The sequence below is a fragment of the Camellia sinensis genome, chromosome 9 (assembly GCF_055761805.1).
Source record: "Camellia sinensis isolate YWXY chromosome 9, ASM5576180v1, whole genome shotgun sequence".
In the NCBI taxonomy this organism is placed as follows: Eukaryota; Viridiplantae; Streptophyta; class Magnoliopsida; order Ericales; family Theaceae; genus Camellia; species Camellia sinensis.
Window position 1 is genome coordinate 30,351,350 of NC_138969.1, and position 20,802 is coordinate 30,372,151.

General features: G+C 36.2%; 2 protein-coding genes across 2 annotated transcripts; both read right to left on the reverse strand.

Moving 5' to 3' along the window:
* Window positions 1–773: 773 nt before the first annotated feature.
* On the reverse strand, window positions 774–6,495 carry LOC114280992 (NAD(P)-binding Rossmann-fold superfamily protein). Its single transcript, XM_028223417.2, has 5 exons — window positions 6,174–6,495; window positions 5,810–6,010; window positions 3,038–3,157; window positions 1,977–2,249; window positions 774–1,097 (listed from the first exon to the last, which is right to left on the reverse strand). Exons 1-5 carry the CDS (start codon window positions 6,291–6,293, stop codon window positions 933–935), a joined length of 879 nt encoding a protein of 292 aa, XP_028079218.2. The 5' UTR covers window positions 6,294–6,495; the 3' UTR covers window positions 774–932.
* Window positions 6,496–7,740: 1,245 nt separating this feature from the next.
* Window positions 7,741–19,222, reverse strand: LOC114280982 (3-oxoacyl-[acyl-carrier-protein] synthase I, chloroplastic). Its single transcript, XM_028223408.2, has 7 exons — window positions 18,570–19,222; window positions 13,025–13,456; window positions 12,394–12,567; window positions 10,663–10,776; window positions 10,410–10,511; window positions 8,526–8,592; window positions 7,741–8,062 (listed from the first exon to the last, which is right to left on the reverse strand). The coding sequence occupies exons 1-7, from the start codon at window positions 19,020–19,022 to the stop codon at window positions 7,995–7,997; spliced, it is 1,410 nt and encodes a 469-aa protein (XP_028079209.2). The 5' UTR covers window positions 19,023–19,222; the 3' UTR covers window positions 7,741–7,994.
* Window positions 19,223–20,802: the final 1,580 nt, after the last annotated feature.

The window sequence follows — 20,802 nt, forward strand, 5'->3', positions numbered from 1 at the left end:
CGATGGAGAGTGCCGGGGTGGCTCTTTGTGCTCCAGCAATAGTTGCAGCCATGGTTTCTCTTATTGCTTGCTTATTCTAAGTATCTCTTTATGTTTGTTTTTTTATTTATTTTATATTTTAGTATTTTACCATTTCTTTTTGGTTATTTATGAACTTCTTGTGGGGTGTCTTGATTATTTCTTGTAAACCTATGTTTCTTTGAGTTTTGAAGAGTGGGACAATGCTTATCCACACCTTTGTTTGGTAGTTGTGTGCTAGCTCAATAATAGGAGACTACAAGCTCATATGATCCGAAAAATAAGAAAAATAGCGAAGAAATCACAAAACACTGTTGCTTGGGCACGCTGTCACATATTCCAAACCCATGTGATAATTTCAGGTAGTTGAGAAAGGGGTAATCCACCTAGTATGTTTTGTGATTACTCGTTTATCAAGAACACCACACAAGCAATGACACATGGTATTTTATGACTATCTAATAAGTTTAGGTGCAATTTAAATAGGTAATTATTTAGTAGTTTCAAAACACTATATGGCACTGCCTACATGGTGCTCCAAATCAATCATGTAACGAAAAATTTTACAAATAGGACACAATGACTCACCTCTATTAGGTAGTTACGAGATAAAAGATGAACCACATAATGTGTATTATTTTTTCATTGGCCGAGAAAATCATGTAGACAATATCAACAAACCACCTAATAATTTTCCATGCAATTTAAACACATCTATCAACAAACCAAGATGAATTCAACTGGAAACCAGAGTATGATTGAAAATTAGGATTGCTTCAACTGATCAAGAAAACAAAAGAATTATACATAGGAACACAAAATTTCCTCAGCATAATTAAAAGACGATAATGACAATATAATGAATCAAAATATCCTTCAATGTTCCCCTATCATAATGAATTCGAACAAGCAAATTACTGTTGCTTTATAGAACCGAATAGTTCCTGAAATGAACGTTTGGGAGCTTCAGTGCGAGCAACGATCTCCACCACTTTGTAAGAAGCTTCTTGGTGATTCAATGCCTCAACAGCAACTTCAGCAACTTGCTCTCTTGATATGGAACCTTTATACAGAGTATCCTGGGGAGAGAGAGAGAGAGAGTACTTGAGCTTAGTTCGTTTTGGGAAAAAACTTTTTCATTTGAGAAAAAAAAAAAAAAAAAAAAAAATTTCCCACAAAACATCTTCCCTGTGTTTGGTTGCGACCACGAAAATGATGGTGTTGGTGGTTATAGTGGTGGTAGGAGTGGTGGTGGTGGTTGTGGTGGCAGCCAATGATGGGCGGGGCAATCGCCACCACTACAATTTCAAAAATCTTCATACCACATGCACAAAAGTATAAAAATTGATGTTGTATTTTATGTTATCTTTTTAAAATTTTGTATTTATATTAGCTTCCTGGGTTAAAATTCGGAGTCCGTCCCTGGTGGCAACACCAATGGTGGGAATGATGTGACTATGATTGTAGCGGTTGTGGTGGTAGTAGCGGTGATAATGTTGTGCTGGTGTTGGTGACGGAGATGGTGGTGGTGATAAGGTGAAGGTGGTGGTTTTGGTGAGATTAGTTGTGTTGTTAGGTCCAAAAAAAACATTTTCTGCCTTCAAAAACTAGGAACGTTTTCCACCCAAATCAGCTCATTTTCCATTGACCAAAAAAAACCAAAAAAAAGTTCCTTTTTTTTTATTTATTAACTTTCATTTTCTGTCATACCCAAACCAAAAGCTAGAAATGCAAAAAATCATTTTTTCCATAAAAACATTTTCCGCCTTTTAAAGCAGGAAACGTTTTCTACCCAAATCAGTTCATTTTCCATTGGTGATAGAAAACATTTTTTGTTGACTTTTATTATTTGTCGTACCAAACACTACAAATGCATAAACTGTTTTCCAGATTCTACTCAAATAAACACATTAATACTATACCAAACCAACAATAAGGCATCTGTTCAATGATTTTACCTCTGGCTCCATGACTATGTTTCCATTTGGAGGGTCATTTCTCAATCCACCGGGCCTTATAATTGTGTAGTTAATACCAGATTTCCTGATATGCTTCTCTGCTTGAAGCTTCGCTATCAATGTCAGTCCAAACACATTGAGAATAATGTAAGCCGGATTAAGCAATTGACCCATTGCAGCCCCATTAACTAAAATGGAACTAACAAGGATAAATCTGTTAACACCGAGCTTGCGGCATGCTTCAACTAGGTTTACCGTGCCAAAATTATCAACCTGCAACAGAACATCCAAAAGTATAAAATTTGTGAAACATCAGCAAGATTAAATTTTTGTGCATGCAGCCAAAGCAAGGATCAAGATTTAGTTTCGGCATACTTTTTCGGGGTAGCTCGGAAAAGAAAAGTTTCAGAAACATTTCAAAAATATTTCATTCATTGCCAAATTTGAGCCACAAATTGTGTCCGGATTATGCAATATCATTTCGAGTTCAAACAAAATCCTCAGCTGATCTATAGATAAGAGTATAATAGGAATCCCAATTTGACAAGGGCCAAAATCCCCAATTTGAGTTCCAAAGGTGTGTGGTGTGTGCGTGTGTATGTGTCTAGTTTTACATACACACACACAAATGTATAGAGGGGCTCGAAGTATCCAACTAGCTAGTGCATTTGGGAAGATTGGATTTTAACCAAAAAGTTATTCATTCTTTTATCTACTCTTTGAACGTTTTTTCGTAGAAGCCAAAAACATCATTCCCAAACACTTCAATGTTTTTCACCTACATTTTTATTTTTTAGCCAAAAACGCTACTAAAAAAGCCACTTCCCAAACCAATCCTAAGTTTAAAGGATTCGTATATATATACACAATCTTGATTTCCAATTTATTAAATTTAAACTACACATCTTTGCCTTGCAGAAATTAAAACAAGAAAAAATAAGAAATCAACAGAAACACCAATATTAGGAGATATAAATTTTGATAATTGAATGGGCACTAAGGAATAGTTGACGGTAACAAGAATAGGCAAGACATTAATAGCAACAATAGTCATAACTAACCTTCCATGGAGCCAATAAATCCAAAGAAGGTCGAAAACCCGTGGCACATATTACAGCATCTGAATCGGCACCTATAGCCTCAGCTAGCTTTGTTGAACCTTCAGTCACATCGGCTTTCACCTGCAAACATATGAATTACCAGACAAACCAAAATCTTGTAATGGTTAGAGAGAGCCTCTCCAAATCCTCTCTTATCCTCAAACTCAAACTAATTGTTGGAGTCACTATAATCACGTGTGCACACATTGTCACTGCCAAATTGGAGGTTGCTACATTTTGTAGATCATACACTTTCTCCACTGGCAGACTATCATAATTTGGATCCCCCTTTTTTGATAAGTTGTTTGGATTTAAGAAATAAATTGGCAATATTCAAGTTTTTTTTATTAAAAAAAAAAGTGCCTGTAGTTTGAGACTTGTGTCACTTTGATCCCTGACTTTTCAATTGTGACACATTTGATTCTGAATTTTGAATCTTGTTCCAAATAAGGACAATTGAAGATACCATAGCTAAATTTCAAGGATAAAATCGTCAATTTGAGATAAATTTGATAAAAATAAATGTCAAAAAATTATTTTTAAAAATTATTTCTACCTACTAAAGATAAAATTATGTAAAATTAATAAATCTTTTACACATTTATTTAATTTTATTTTTACCAAATTAATTTTATTTGTGTTTAGATGATGACCATTTAATGGATGGTTGTTAAGCTTTTAATGTGTAATCGATATATTTAATATATGAAATGTTTTCAATCTTGAATTTTTTGATTTAATGAATTGGTTTAATAATGATATCAAAGTTATCGCCATATTTGACTTTAAAAAAAATAAAAACTAATTTAATGAAAATAAAAAACCCATTATATGATCATCATCCAAACATATAATAAAAATAAATAAATAAATGTGTAAAAAATTTATCAACTTTACATAATTTTATCTTTTGTGAGTAAAAATATTTTTTCGATATTTATTTTTATGAAATTAGTTTATCTTTTATCAAATTGAAATTTTTGCCCTTAAGATTAAGCCATGATATTTTCAATTGTCCTAATTTGAAATAAGATTCAAAATTCAATGTTAAATGTGTCACAATTAAAAAATTAAAAACCAAAGTGACACGAACCCCAAACTATAAGGCCAGTTAGTATAATTCGCCCAAAATTTTAGCCTCTAAGACCATCTACAATGGTGAACCAAACTTTGCATCATATTTGAAATTTGGTGAAAAAATCATTTTTTGGAGCTCCAATGGTTTCACCAAATTGGTATCAAAATGAGAATGGAGCAAAAAATTCATCAAAGTGAGAATAGGCTCCAGATTTGACCATTTCATTGTGCATTACCATTGAAGTGGGCCAACCGGTCAACCAACCGGTTGTCCGGCCGGTTGACCAACCGGTCGACCGGTTCCCTTTTAAATAGGTAGGTTCAAACCGGTCAAAAAGGTTCAAATAAGTTTTAAAAAAAAAAAATTTTGCCTTACCGGTCAACCAACCGGTCAACCACTCCCCTTTTGATGCACGGTTAGAGCAAATGGTATCAGATTGAGAAAATTGGCATTTTTTTACTCAAATTTGATAAAAATTTTGGTTCACCGTTAGAGATGCTCTAATGCATTCAAGTTAAACAATTATCTCCAACGGTGAACCGAATTTTTCACCAAATTTGAATAAAAAAAAGCCAATTTTCTCAATCTGATATGGCTTGCTTCAACCGTGCATCAAAAGGGAAGTGGTCGACCGGTTGGTTGACCGGCCGGTCGACCGGCAAGGCCAATTTTTTTTTATAATTTTTTTTTGAACCGTTTGAACCAGTAATTTGAACCATTTGAACCAGATCGCAGGCCAATTTTTGCATGAGCCGGTCGACCGATTGGTCAACCTGGTGGTCTACCAGGTGGTCGACCACTTAGTGTAAAATTTTCACAAATTTTTGCTTTAACGGTTATACACAGTGAATTGGTGAAAGGAGCAAGCCGTCCTCAGTTTGGTAAAACTTTCGATGTTTTCTCAATTTGATACCAATTTGCTGAAACCATTGGGAGCTCCAAAAAGTGATTTTTTTACCAAATTTCAAATCTTATGCAAGATTTGATGAACCGTTGAAGATGGCCTAAGTGAAGTTCCGTAACAGCTTTTTGTTTTCCAAGAAATCTTCACCAAAACTCATAATTCACCGCCTCATATACACATTTCTATCAACTGAAGGGAAGTAATGTATACTTCATTAATTTGAAATCGTCACCATCCATAAGCCACATCCCCCACGATATTTCCCTGATCTCAGAAAACTCATTTTCAGTTGCCAACTTCCCTCTCAAAAACAAGAGAATGGGGTAGTTTACAGGGGCGTATAATGAGGCACACGCATAGTGTGTGCCATTCTTCGAAATTCTTCTAGACATAAAACAACAACAATAAGCTGAAACCCAATTGAGAAATCAAATTCCAATTGCCAATTGACCTCAAATACTCACAATTCAAAGGGCAATAGTGTATATTCCATTAATTTGAAATCATCGCTATCCATAACCCGCGTCCCAACGATATTTCTCTCATCTCGTAGAACTCCTTTTCGGTTACCAATTTCCTCTCATAAACCAAATGGGATAGTTTAAGGGTATTATTATGGTGCACTATGCGTGCCTTCCTTCTAGCTAATCAATTTTGTCTATACCTAATTCAAGCACTAAACAAAAACAACAAGCTAAAAACCCCAATCGCGCAAACAAACGCCAATTGAGCTTAAATAGTAAATACTCACAAATTGAAGATCTGGGTTGCCATCAGAAAAGCTTATTTTCGCCTTATCAACGTCACGAACACCGGCCTTGACAGCAAAACCCTTGGCCAGAAGCTGCTGGACAATCCTCTTCCCAGTGTTTCCCGTGGCACCAGCAACAAAGATTTTCCTCTTTTCAATCACACTTACTTCCTCTTTCTCTGTGATTTCACTTCCCTCCATCTAAAATCAAAAACAAAAACAAAAACAAAAACAAAAAAACACAGTGAACATAAGAACACAACAGTGGCAGTTGAGTCACCAAATTTAAATTTTCTGGGTTTCAAGAAATGCAAGAAAAGTGAGAGAGAGAGAGAGAGAGAGAGAGAGAGAGAGAGATGTGTACCATTGCTGCTTTGAGAGAGAAAGAGTGGGAATTGAGATGAGAGGGAGTGAAAGAGAAGGGTTTGGTGGTGAAAGAGAGGGTGTGATATAGAGAGATTCTGAGGAACAGAGCAGTGGCCATCGTTTTGTTGTTGAGTCTTGGAATTATAAGATGTAAAAGTGATTACCCGCCACAAATTATTTTCTTTCTTAGCAAGAAGCCTACAATGAGGCCACTTGGCAAAAGCAAAAACAAGTGATTTATCCATGTTGTGGTTACCCTCCTTGCCATAAAAATCTTTTTTCTCTTTTTTTTTTTTTCTCTTTTTCTTAAGAGGGAAGTTACCAGGCTCAGTAGGCAGGGTATATGTATTTTAAAAAAAAATTGCTATCAAACATATTAAAATATTGGTATCTTATCCTAAAGTCCGTTGAATAATCATATTCACAAAAAATAAATAAATTAATAATAATAACCATTTTTGCATTAAGTTGTAACACTATTGATAGAAAGCAGTTGCTAAAGTTTTAAATTAATTTTAATTTTAATTTTTTTTTAACTTTCTTATCTAAGGGTCAAGAAAAATAAAATAAAATAAAACTCTCCCTAAAAAAGGAACTTTCTTACCCAATGACTCAAGATTTTTTTTATTTAAAAAAAAAAAAACTTGGAAAATATAGTAAAAGTCATATAACTCAAGGAAGGGAAATATAAAAGTGAATGAGAAAGGTATACTTGGAAAATAATTTCAATGAGTGAAATCTAATTTGGTTAAACTAAAGTGCCCCTCCCTATTCCCTTCCCCCTTCTCTCTCCTCACTCTCCCTCTTCCCTCTCCTCACTCTTCCTCTTCCCTTTACGACTTCTCTCTCCTCACTCTCCCTCTTCCCTCTCCTCACTCTTCCTCTTCCCTTTACGACTCCTCAGCCGTCTGCCACCACTACAACTCTCTTCAACACCACCAGCCACCCACCCCAATATAGTTAAAAGTTAACTTTTTAACTTTTTTCACTATTTCATGTGAAAGATGATATGACTCAAAATGAATTAAAAACTTACTTTTAACTTTTTTAGTGTGTTGTCAAAACACCCCAAAGTTAACGTTAATGCAGAAAACCACATAAGGGCTTCGTTTGAAAAATGAGTTGACTTTTTGACTTTTTTAACCTGGGGTTAAAAAACCTAATTTGGAAAGGACTATTGACTTTTTTGACTTTTTTTTGTAAGAAAATGAAGGTAATGATTATGGGTTGTATGTGATGTTTTGTCTTATTGAGTTAAAAATCCTATTTTATTTTTTATGACTATTTTAACCAAAAAAACTCCAAACCTCTCTTCCCAAACAGAGCCAAGATCATTGTTCTGTATCACAACTAACAAAAGATTTGCACCCAGTACATAATACATTACACTTGAAACTAGAAAATTTATATCCCATCTGATCAACTACGGGGTTTTTGAGAAGTGAGTAATCTACTTCTCAGATTATAACCCACTTCCCTCTCTCACAAAAAGCTAATTATAATCAGCTCTTGATCAGCTTTTAACTAAAAAACTTATTATAACCATCTTCTCAAAATAGCCATGATTCAGAAGAACAAAATTTCATTCCCGATTTAATTAAAGAGATTCAAACACATTTAAAATGAAAAAGAAAAGGGAAAAAAGACCACGAAGACAAAAGCTGAAGTTCCAACTCAAAAGTAAAACATAAAGAGCTATGAAGATCAAGTGCGTATGCAGCAACTTGCACAAAGTAGATGAAGCAGCCTCTGAAAATTGTATTAATCCTCCAACAAGAAATATTGTTCTGGCTCAAAGTAGATGAAGCAACATGCTCGATCAGGGCTTGAATCCAGAAAACACCACGACAGAGTTGTGTCCGCCAAAGCCAAATGAATTTGAAATGGCTGCATATCATGATAAGTTCTTTTCAGTAAACCTGTATTCTCACACTTTGTTTTGGCTGTTTTTGGAGAAAATGTTTTGCTATGTTTGGCCGTACTGGAAACTAATGTAATAATGCTAAAGCAATTGATTGAAGATGCTGCAAGGCTTTCCTTCTTTATTTGTTTTTAACTAGTAAGTTCTTGTGTTTTTGTTTTTGTTTTTTTATGTTTTTTAAACAAAACAAGAATTCAAAAATATCAGATTGTTTTCATTTTCATTGTGCTAAAACCACTTCTAAACTTTGAAAATAACTTTTTATGTATTTTCTAAAAAGTGTTCTTTTGAAAAAAACTCCGACAATAATTTTCACAAACAATTCACTAAACAAAAAAACATAACATTAAAACAAAAATGAAAAACAAAAACAAAGACCTAAACAACACTTGGGAGGAAGATAGAGGATGTAAATGTGGAGAATCTTACCAACATTGACTTCATGCTGCTGCTTTTTGTTTGCAACGGTGTCAAACTCGACAGAAGGCTCTAAGTTCTGCATTTATCAGAAGGAACACATCAAGAATCATAACAGGTAACATAATAGTTCAACCTATAGATTATGAAGTTATAAATAGGTACCAATCTTCAGTGAGGCATGGTGAAAAACGATAAAAAGGAAAAGAAAATTTTAAATCTTTGCAACTATCAGCTAATAACAGTAGCTATACGAGTCTTAACATAGCTTCTGCTTGTGCCTGGTTTCTCAACAGAAATTGAGAATGGATTACAGATACAAAAGTAATACGGAGGACTTTTCTTGTCGTAAAGATCATAAGAATCTTTAGGTGAGCTGCTAACCAAAAAAATGCAACCTTAGAAGGCACGAGGAAATGAATGAGGTACCTGTTAGCAACCTATGATTTAACCTGAAATCTTCCATAGTTGGAAACACTAAACTCAATCTCATCCTCTCCTCTAACTTTATTGATCTTCTAAGGCTATGTTTGGATCATGGATTTGAGTAAGGATTAGGAAATAAAACGAGAAAATGTGAGTGAAATGTGAATAAAACATAAAATAATTTTTATCTCCATTTCTGTTTCCCTTACCAAATTCATATCAAAATCCATGATCCAAACATGGCATAAAAGACCTCAACAAACCCCAAAACCACTCGAAGCTTCCCTAATACTAAAAACTCTCCAAAAATGAACATCCAACACTGGCTATCTCCCTTCATGTGATCAGCCATTAAAACATTGATGATTGTTGCAGGAATCTAGTACAGATTAGCAAAAAGATCCACAACCAGGTGTCACCACAAGAAGCATTTTGCTTAAGCCAAAAGCTCACCCTGTATCAAACCAAGACTAGACAAAGTGTTCTAGATCAATGTCTAGCAAACTCCTTTTGATAAGTAGACAATTCAACCTCCTTAAAACCTCCTGACCAGCAATTGCCAAACTCCTTTGACCTCAAGGAAGAGCCAAAAAGCAACCCGAATACATGGAAGACAAGACACCAAAGCACCAACAACTGACACCCCAATTACCCAAATTCACCCATAATCCCAATGTTGCTTCAGAGCATAACCCAAACCTCAAATACCAGGAGCCAATAATCATCCATCTGACAACAACAATGGCACAAGTGGCATAAAACAAACAAAAAATACTGGAAACTCCCCCACATATCCTTCTAAGAAACCACCTAAAAAGTCACCCAGCACTATCCTAGGCATGGACCCGACTAAATGCCTCTAGAGAAAGAAGAGGAGGAGGAGGATTTCCCTATATTAACCCTCTCCAAAAATCAAAAGAACTAGCAGGGGATCCATTCACCATAACAGGCCATCCTAGCTGTCGAAATGCAATCCCATTTCTCACTGAAGCTCAACCTATTTTAACACTGAATACTGATCCTTTACATTCAATGATGGAGAACATGAAGTGCATAGTTGGTAGCAGAGAAAGGGTGTCCTGATTCTTATATGAGTTGCTGGATTGATAGAAACTCATTTTTCCACATCTTACTGTTTAATTAACCTCCATTCAACTATATACTTGAATTATAACTTCAAGCTCTAAAATATTTGTAAAATATTATGTCTTTGAACATGCAAGACATGTTCATGTACCCGTACGAACAATAATCAACATTTGGACACCGTATCCTAAGAATTGAAATTGATTAGGGAGCTCTGTCATCTAAAGGCACACTCAAACCCAAAAGGACCAAAACATTTAACCAAGTCAATATAAAAGAGTTAAGAATCACCCACAAGTTTGAAAACTTTCGGAAAATCTCAAGTTTAATTCAGACATATGACTGAAAGAAAAAGGGAAGTGCTAGGTAGAAAGCAGTACATACAAATTGATTTATAGTAGGATGCAGCCACCCTGTGTTAATGGCTTTTACTGAAGCAATGGCTTCCAAACCTCCAGCAGCACCGAGACAGTGACCTATCATAGACTGATAAGAAAAAAAGAAAATAAAGGAAAAGAAATTAGAAGAAAAACATCTGTCTGAAAACTAGGAGTAACATCGCCACATGGTATGCTAAGGCTCAAGAGTACCAGATTAATGATGATGAACAAGCAAACATCAAAGTGAGAGAATTCACCTTCGTTGAATTCATTTTGATCTCCGAAGTGTTCTTGAATACCTTCTTTATGGCATTCACCTCAGCTACATCACCAGCTGGAGTGGAAGTTGCATGTGCATTTATGTAGTTAACCTGAAAAAATATGGAAAATTATTTCATTGTTTTTTGGGTTTAATTAACTTCAATTCTTAGGTTGCTGTTTGCTTGTGTAACAGAAATCTTTTAAACTTCAATGAAGAAAAGCTTTCACAAAAAAAGGAAAGAGAAATACTAGAGACCCACAATTTCATCCACAATGATGTGGCAAGGGAGTTGCACCCTTTATGGTTGATTGTGTGACAAATCAAAAGTTAACACCTATCTTGCCACATCATTATAGGTCAAAGAAGGGGAGCTTTTTTAGGGGTCTCAAACATTTTCCAAAAGGAAAAACCACCAATATATGGTGAATATGCCACTGGAAACCACTTCAAGGCCATATTTTTATTCTTCACCCCAATCTCAGGTATGGGTGATGGAATGCTTCAATGCAAAAATTACATTTCAATATAAAATATTTTGTTCTAGATATTTATATATTTCCTCGATGTTCCTTTACTTATCAATATATACATATATATATATATATATATTCTGGATGTGTCCTTAGTTTTGGAACAAATAATAGCAACCAAACAAAACAGATTTTCAAGATCCCTTGCACTTTTCTAAGACAGAAACTGAAGTTTCTCATGGATTTCAACAGACCAAAAGATGAGATTCAGTGAGATTCTTATTTCTTCACTCAACTCCAACAGAATTTTGGGTGAAAGAGGTGCATTATTATGACCCGTAAGGCATGCTTAAATATAGCCATCACATAAACATCATTTATGGACAAGGACTTTGACAGGTAAATGGAACAAAACTCAACCCCACCGCTCCCTAGATGACAATGTTGTACCCCTACGCTACAATGGTTACAAAACAGAAAGATACAAGGAGAGTTGGATTATTGCTGCCAAATGCAATGAATGCAAAATGCTCATTGTCACCCTAACTATGAAGATGACAAGTGTTAGATCACCCTGACTTTTCTGCGAGAGTCAAGGATACAGGATGTCTTATGAACTTCATCCATGCGGTAGTCATACCATGCACCTTATGACCACACTTGTCATACAACGTGCCCATCTCCACTGTGGTCACACTGCGCATCCAAACCATCTGTTTACAAGCAGTTGAACTACTCCATCGCCACAAATGTTGTACCGCGCGGTTCATAAACCTTGGCCAAGAGGCAAAAACTAGGTACGCTGAAGTAATCAACATACACTACGAGCCTATGGCTCTTGCGGCTCGGAGGCTAAAGATAAAGGTTTCGGCAAAGCGCTATGATCCACATGGGTCAGGCTGCTTTAGGTCAATCCTATCAAGAGAGAGAGAGAGAGAGAGAGAGAGAGAGACATCGCCACTAAACTTCACCAGAATCTAGAGACAATCCTTTCAACCTAACTGGATTTTGACACAACCTAACAACCTTCATATAAATACAACGCATCTCATATAGTTAGATGCGGCAACAGGCCCACCTTATATATATATACATATATAAGGATATATAACGTAATGCATGAAGAGTGAGAAACTATAAAAGTAAAATTTAAAATGGACAGAACTAATTGAAAAGTATCCTCAACCAAAAATAAACAATCCATCATATAGATACAGAATAATAAATTTGACCTTTAACGAAAACAAAATAAATACCTCCTCTGGAGACACACCAGCATCTTCAAGGCTTCTCTCAATGCATGAAGAGACACCAAGTCCGTCAGCTCTTGGATCAGTCATGTGATAAGCATCACAGTTTACCGCACCTCCCAAGTACTCTGCAATAATTGGAGCACCTCGTTTCATTGCATGTTCCAAGCTCTCCAGCACCTACCCACAATACAGTATACCATCACACACCTGAATTATATTATCAATATTTATCCTAATAGTCAATTCATAAAAGGCCACATTCCGTAAAACCAGAAATAGTTTATCCAGTTAGTAGCTGTGGAGACAAAAGGAAGGAGGAAAGGAGGAAAGGAGGAAAGGAATGTGTTCATCTTAGCCATCCTCCAATATTAGCTAAATACAAAGCAAGACACAAGATTCAAAAGTGATTTGAGGAACCAATGAAGTCAAGAAACAAGTAAATGTACTGATAGAAAGTACAAAATCATGATCTGAGCTATGACAATGACATGAGATAATCAGGAACACATTGTGCGTGTCTTTTGTTTTGTTCCCAGAAACTGGAAAAGAAAGAGTCTACATAAACTAAAAACCAGCAAATAAATAGAATTATCTAACAGTTTCACACCACCTAGCATATGACCAACAAACTTACCAATACTCCAGAACCTTCACCCATAACAAAGCCATCTCGTTCTTTATCCCATGGCCTAGAAGCAGTTTGGGGATCATCATTCCTCTGAGACAGAGCTCTACAAGCTACAAAACCTCCCAAGCCAATGGGAATAATGGCAGCTTCAGTTCCTCCAGCAATCATCAAATCAGCCTCACCTCGACGGATGTGATTGGCAGCAGCATAAAAGCAATAATTGGAGGTAGCACAAGCGGTTGAAATTGAATAATTTGGTCCCATAAAACCAAGCTCAATTGCAAGCAAGGCAGAGCCCATATTTGTTATAGCGTAAGGTATGAAAAATGGAGTGATTTTTCTGTAACCTCTCTCTATGAGAGCCTGGACGCCATCAGAAAACACTGTAAGACCACCCATCCCTGTTCCAACAAGCACACCAGCTCGCTCCTTATCAATCTGCAAAAAATATAAAATAAATGTGGTTATTATATCAAGTACAGCCTACATAGAACACTTTGGGGGGAAAACGAAACAAAATGAAATGAAAGACACTTCGAGGGCAATGCTCCAGTCCTTGAGCCAAACAAATTGACATAACTTTACAAAATCATATCAAAAATAGAATCACGGAATCTTTTCCACCATGCTAGGAGATCCGGTGAAGCCTAATTAGTGTTACCAAAAAACGCTAACACCCTAGCGATTTATGTTTTGGAACACATTTTCCGAAATATGGTACACTTTCGTTCCCAAATAGTGAATTCAGAGATCCAAAGCAATCCCCTAATTTTTTAGAGCATGCGGCGTACCATGTATCCACTCCCGTTCCTCGTACCAAAGCGGGGAGTCTTGCAAAGATTGCAAATTTTAGCAGCAATAATATGTACCCAAGATTTACATATGTAAGAAAAATTGATGTATATTATTGATTGATGTATTACAAGATTGATTGATTACAATTCCTATACAATCTATATATAGAAGAAAATGTGGTAGTAGGTTAGGTGTAGTGGAGGTGATAGTGGGTTAGGTGAAGTGGAGTGTGTGGTGAAGTGGAGGTAGGTGAAGTGGAGTGTATAGTGGAGTAGGTGAAGGTAAAGATGGGAAATTCTAACAGCCCCCCGCAAACTCAAGGAGGATAGAAACTAACCAACTTGAGTTTGAAGAGAGGAACAAAACAAGAAAATACATAAAAATAAAAAAGGATAGGAGACACTGTATGGTCGTGTCAGACCATTGGTGTAGACACTGACTGGTGGTGTCATAACGTTGTAGAGGACACTGTATGGGGGTGTCATAACGTGGTAGAGGACACTGTATGGTGGTGTCAGACCGATGTAGAAGACAGTTTATGGGGTCATGTCGGACCGTTGTAGAAGACAGTTTATGGGGTCATGTCGGACCGTTGGTGAAGACAATGTTGTGACAGTTTACGGAGTCTTGCTGGACCCTTGTAGAAACTAACCGGAATCAATGTCGGGACAGTTTACAGAGTCTTGTCGGACCCTTGTAGAAACTAACCGGAATCTATGTCGGGACAGTTTACAGAGTCTTGTCGGACCCTTGTAGAAACTAACCGGAATCTATGTCGGGACAGTTTACAGAGTCTTGTCGGACCCTTAAAAAAGCTAACCGGTATCAAATGTCGGGACAGTTTATAGAGTCTTGTCGGACCCTTAAAAAATCGCATCCTCAAAAGGTGCGCTCAATTTTTCAAAAGGCGTGCCATCAAAAGGCGTGCCCTAATTCATCAAAAGGTGTGCCGGACATGATGGCGAGGCACGTGGGCGCCTTGGCTTGCGTGCCCGTTTGTCGGCTGGTGGCAAGAGGCGCGCGATGCGCGTGGCTGCCTCGGCTATTTAACCATGACAGAGCCTGAGGCCGAGGCAGAAGCAAAAAAACTGCGAAATCCTCTGTAAAACTCTTCGTTGTGCTGAGAGAGAGAGGCTGTAACACTGTTGTGCTGAGAGAGAAACTCTGTAATACGCTGTAACACTCTGTTGCCCAGAAAAAATGGCCTCGTCCTCGTCTTCCCGTGGACTGCTCACCCTCTTTCCCGACCTCAACGAGTCAACGAGAGAGAGAACTGGTGCGGTGGCACTGGAACCTCAACCAAACACCGCTGGGTATACTCCGTTGAACTTTCCGATGCGGTCTGTGGAGCAAAGAATGGCAGTGCTGTCGGATGTGGAGGCCAATCAGTATACTTTGAAGGTATGTGTGGAAAGCATGACGGCGGTCACAAACCTGTCGAACCGGCTGCAGAGTAGGACAAATGAGGTGCAGCAATTAAACTCCCAGCTGGCTCTGCTCCAACGCATGTATAAGGATGCGCGAGCAGAGATAAGCGTGCTTAGGGCAGAAAACAAGGAGCTGAAGCGGAAGGCCACCGTGATGTTCCGATTTGGAGGGCCGCCATATGCTGCAGTGGAGGAGCAGGGAGTAGTGATTATGCCCAGTGGAGTGGGAAACACGGAGGCAACATCGGCAAGGGCCGCTCAGGACGGAGGCAAGAAGAAGAGACCTGCAGTAGAGTAGAGAAGAAAAAATGCCACTTGTGGATGAGGTTGTTTTTTTTTTTTTTTTTTTTTTTTTTTTTTTTTTTTTTTGGTGTGTGTGTGGTGTAAAATGGTGATCGGGATTGATCCCGGAGATGAATAAAAATGGGTGTTGTGCAAATTTGTAAATTATGTGGTTTTTTATTTTTTATTTTTTATTTTTTTTGTTATGTTTTTGTAAAAAAGAAAAAGATAAAATAAAATAAATAAAGGTAAAGTGGAGGTAGCGTGAAGCAGCATGAGTGGAGAAGGGTGGTGTGTAAAGTTTGAAATGTAATGATGAAATGTGTGTGCGCCTCGTGAAGCAAAGCATCTAAGAGCCCACTGTTTGTTAAAACCTTTTTTTTTTTTTTTTTTTTTTTTTTTTTTTTTTAAAAACAAATAAAATAAAAGAAGGAAAGTGGAGTGTATTGAGGGGTGTCTGCCATGTGCATGCGTGTGATGAGTGTTTGGGAATATAAGATAAGAAAAAGAGATAAAGACAAAAGGTAGTGGAGATAAAGATTAAAAGAAAAAGAAAGGAAGAGAAAGGAAAAGAGAGGGTGTAAAGGGAGAGAGCCGAAGGGGCTGTTGATGTAAAAGGGGAGAAGAGAGAGATGGGTTGAGAAAGAGAGAAAATCCACAGATGTCTCACAAGAATGACCCACAGAGGCCACCATTTCAGTGATCCCAGTTCGTGAATCTCGGCCAAGTGGAAGCTCGTTCTCCATCTGGGCAAGCTTTTTTTTTTTTTTTTTCTGAGAAGAATCGATCTCTTTGAGGATGAGAGAGACTTGTTCGGAGATGAGAGAGATGCTCTTGTGAGAGTGGTGTGGTTGAGTGTCTTCTCTCTCCCAACCGAGAACCAATTCTGGTTGCATCTTCCCTTGGTCCACTGTTGATAACAGCATCAACAATGATTTGAATGGGATGTAGATCAGTCAGCAGATGGATAATTTCCATTGCATGCTTAACAATGTGGACCGCCATAAGCCTCTTACCATTGTGTCGCCCATGCATCATCAAAGAGTTGGTCAGCCTCTCCACAATTGGGCACTGGGCTTTCCTAAACCGCTTGACTGAGTACCTTCCAGCTGTGTGAGGCACATAAGTTGCGTGCGTTACAGGATTCACAGCAATGTAATCTGTTACAGACATGTCACTGATCTGAATGGTGTCAAAGACCCATCTGGTGAAGAGCTTGACTTCGGAATGAGATTGATCCTTGTCCTGATTAGCAGCAGCACCAACATTCGTTTGAGTTACAACAGCCGCCTCCATTACGATGCAGGGCCGACAGAGAGAGAGGCTTTTGTGCACTGGTATGTGGGTGAGGGTATGGAGGAAGGAGAGAGAGAATTAGAAAATTTTGGTTTGTCCGGCGGACGGCCAAGGTGAGGCTGCCGCCCGCCGATGAAGCGGAATCACTAAGTTCTTAACCTTGCTCTGATACCATGTAAGAAAAATTGATGTATATTATTGATTGATGTATTACAAGATTGATTGATTACAATTCCTATACAATCTATATATAGAAGAAAATGTGGTAGTAGGTTAGGTGTAGTGGAGGTGATAGTGGGTTAGGTGAAGTGGAGTGTGTGGTGAAGTGGAGGTAGGTGAAGTGGAGTGTGTAGTGGAGTAGGTGAAGGTAAAGATGGGAAATTCTAACAACATATCATCTCAAATACTGATTCTCTCTAGTCAGGTTTCCTGTTCTACTTAACTCCATCAGTGAGGCTTGTTAAGTGATGCAGATGTTCCCCATTGTTCAAATAGCAACTAACCCGATTCAAGGACAAGAAAGCCAGTTAAGTTTAATGTTTGCCCAAAGGACTTCAAAATCAGTAATTCTTATACAAGACCATGATTACATCACATCTAATTAGGAAGACTTTGGCTTCATATTAAGATATGCAGGGCTCCATATCCGACCAACCATAAAATTCTTTAAAAACCATAATATATTCTCCTAACATTCAAAAATTGACATTTGTGAATCGTGTAAAATAAATTCACCCATACAGTCACATCGATCTATGCATACATGAAAGATGCATGAAGCAAAGCATGGTAGGACTTTGCTACAGACCCCCACTGGGGGTCGACCCCCAGTGAGGTGGCAGCGTGCCATTCGTCCAAATCACCCAAAAAAAAAAAAAAAAAAACAGTTTTTTTTTTTGACCAATGGGAAGCCTCCGTACATGACCCCCAGTGACCCCCACTGGGGGTCTTAGGCATTTTTGAGCATGGTACTACTACTATAACAGATATAGAGCAAATTAAACAAGCAATTCAGTCCAGATCAATTTTAATTTCTGACTAATATATAAATACTGACAAAATCGTGCAGCAATAATTTTCTAACCAATAAATGTGTGTGAGATAGATAGAACTTTCTAGACAGAATCAAAATATGAGACAAAACCATATGGTACCCAAAAAAATGAAAGGTATAGCTCTGAAAGAATTGCTTTTACATTCAAACAAGGATTAGTTAAGCCAAGACCCTCAACTAATAATATTTACCCCTCATATACCCATACATTTTGACCCTAAAAACAATCACTTTCACCCTACATACCACCTTAAAAGGGGTGTATTTTTATAATTTTTATAGTTGATCGGGTCAATATGTAGGGTTCATAGTCGAGGGTGAGGTGATATTCGCTAATAGTTGAATGGCCTTCGTGTAATTAATCTTTTTAAAAAAAAATTCAAGAAGACAAAATTTGTTGGTTTTAAAAACAAAAACAAGAAACAAGAAGGGAAAAAACAAAAGGAAAACCCCAATTTAGCTACCCAAAAAACAAAAACAAAAACAAAAACAAAAAATTGAATTGGCAATACAATGTTCACTTCTACAACAAATTCGTGAAGAACCAATCCACACATATATATATATACATATATCGATGATTCAAACACACACCCATCAAAACCCAGAAACCAAAAATCACTAAGCAATCAAACAATCAATTAAAAGTGAAATTCAAAAGTTTTCCATCAAATTCCAAGCCAAGCCAATCACATACCTTTCCGAGCCTATCACCCCCAAGATCAGCAGCTTCAAGAGCCTTCTTCCCAGCAACAATGCAGTACCTGAGACAATCATCGAGACGCCTATCGTTCTTGCCATCAATGTAGCCCTGAGAGTTGAACCCGCGGATCTGGCCAGCGAATCGGGTAGGGAATTTGGACGCATCGAACCGGTCAATGAGTCTGATTCCACTCTCGCCTGCGAGAAGCTTGTCGTAGTAAGCATCGACTTCGTTGCCGAAGACGGAGACGAGACCCATACCCGTTATTACGACCCGTTTTTTGGGATCGGATTCGCGTTTCGGAGCGGAAGCAGAGATGAATGGGAGAGTCCTCTTGGGGGTGGATGTGAAGGAGGGTTTGGCATTGGTGGGGAGGTTTGGGGAGGATTTGAGAAGTGGGTTTAGTGGAGATGGGCGGAGGAGAGAGGAGGATTGGAGAGCCTGCATGCTGGTTCGCGGTGGTCGGTGGTGGTGGTGTCGATGAGAACAATGTGGGTGTGGGTGGGTGGGTGGGTGGGTGTCAGAAATGGAGGCTATTTGAGGCAATTACACACACACACCTGGAGTCCCTTCAATTCATAGCATTTGTCTAGTGAGGCCATGTGTTCATTATTATTATATACGAGTGTTTTGGCAATATTGTTTTTAGTCACTTTTTAAGTTTGTAGGAAAAGTTATAAGTTGATTTTTTTTGTCATTTTTTTATTTTGAAAAGTTAGTTTTTAGTCAATGGTAAAATTATAATTTTATCCCCTCTTAGGTTAAAATGTGTTATATAATTGAAATTATAAATAAATGGTAGTAATTTGATCATTTTATTGTGATTTGACATTATAAATAAATATTAATCAAAAAAAGTCAAGAGTAACTTTTTACCAACTTTTCAAATAATTTGTTTAAAAAAGACAAAAACTTAGTTAAAAGTCAAAAAAATCACTTTTTACCATCTTTTCAAAATAAGGCTTTGTTTGGTTGTGAGGGGGTTTCGGTGTATTATTATTATTATTATTTATTTATTTATCATATTCAACTTGTTTGATTTTGGTTTCTCAAAAATACTTTTTAAAAATTTTTACTTTTTATTTTTTGTACTTTTTTTTTTGTTTTCAACGAATTTTTTAATATTTTAAGTAATTTTTTTAATTTTTAAACGCATCTAATATAAATACACTTAAAAAGTATAATACTTGTCAAGAAAAAATCTTTAAAAAACTCACTAAATACCAAAAATACAATAAAAAAAATAACGAAAATTCAATACATTTTTCATATTTTTGTATATCTATTAATTTTTTAAAATGTTTTTTCACAACTATTTTACTATTTAGATAAATCTAAATAAGGTGCATTTAAAAAAGTAAAAAAATTGCTTAAAATTTTAAAAATATTCACTAAAATAAAAATAATAATAATATTAAATAAATAAATAAACTCAATTTTCAGAAAACTTAAACCAAACACGCTGATTATTTTTTTATTTTTGTATATTTTTTCATAAAAAATTAAAAGTACATTTTATTTAGGCTATTCTAAATAAATTAGTCAATAAAAATAAAATAGATTAATTTAGTTAACAAGACAAAATATCATATTTAAATTATAATTAATTCACTTTTTCTCTCATAATTATCAAATAAACTACAAAAAAAAAGTTAAAGATTTATTCCAAATAATTTTTTTTTTAACCGGTATAAAAAAGTTTATACCAAACGAAACAAGAGAGTACATTGGGATGGCGGCTTATTGGTATTAACTTAAAATACGAATTACCTTGTAGTTTAAAAAATTAGAAATACTTCATTATCATAATGTTTTATTTAATAAAAATAATTTTAAAAAATAAAATTTCTAATTATCCTCCTATACAATAATAAAATTATTTGAATTATTAATTGAAATAAATTTCTGACATCATTAAAAACTTTTAATTAATTTAATAATTTATTAATAAAATAGATCACTTGTTATGAAATTAGAAATTTCAACAGAAGAAATGTAATTTCCAAAATTACAGGAGCTAATTCATATTTTAAGTAAAGTTCAGAAAATGTATTTGCAATTTATCCTAATATATGAATTGCCTTATGTCATTTTGGAAATTACATTTCTTTCCTTCAAGTTTATGATCATATAACATATTACTCATTTTATTAATCAATCATTAAGCCAATTAATATTTTTTAATGATGTTATAAATATATTTTAATTAACAATTGAAATAATTGTA

Coding starts and splice junctions, on each gene's coding strand:
- LOC114280982 (XM_028223408.2), bottom strand. CDS start 19,022: ATGCAGGCTCTCCAATCCTCCTCTCTCCTCCGCCCATCTCCACTAAAC. Junction 13,457..18,569: donor GGGGTGATAGGCTCGGAAAG/GTATGTGATTGG, acceptor TATTTTTTGCAG/ATTGATAAGGAGCGAGCTGG. Junction 10,777..12,393: donor CTGGTGTGTCTCCAGAGGAG/GTATTTATTTTG, acceptor ATATTTTTTCAG/GTTAACTACATAAATGCACA.
- LOC114280992 (XM_028223417.2), bottom strand. CDS start 6,293: ATGGCCACTGCTCTGTTCCTCAGAATCTCTCTATATCACACCCTCTCT. Junction 6,011..6,173: donor TCTCTCTCAAAGCAGCAATG/GTACACATCTCT, acceptor TTTTGATTTTAG/ATGGAGGGAAGTGAAATCAC. Junction 2,250..3,037: donor ATTTATTGGCTCCATGGAAG/GTTAGTTATGAC, acceptor GTTCTGTTGCAG/GTTGATAATTTTGGCACGGT.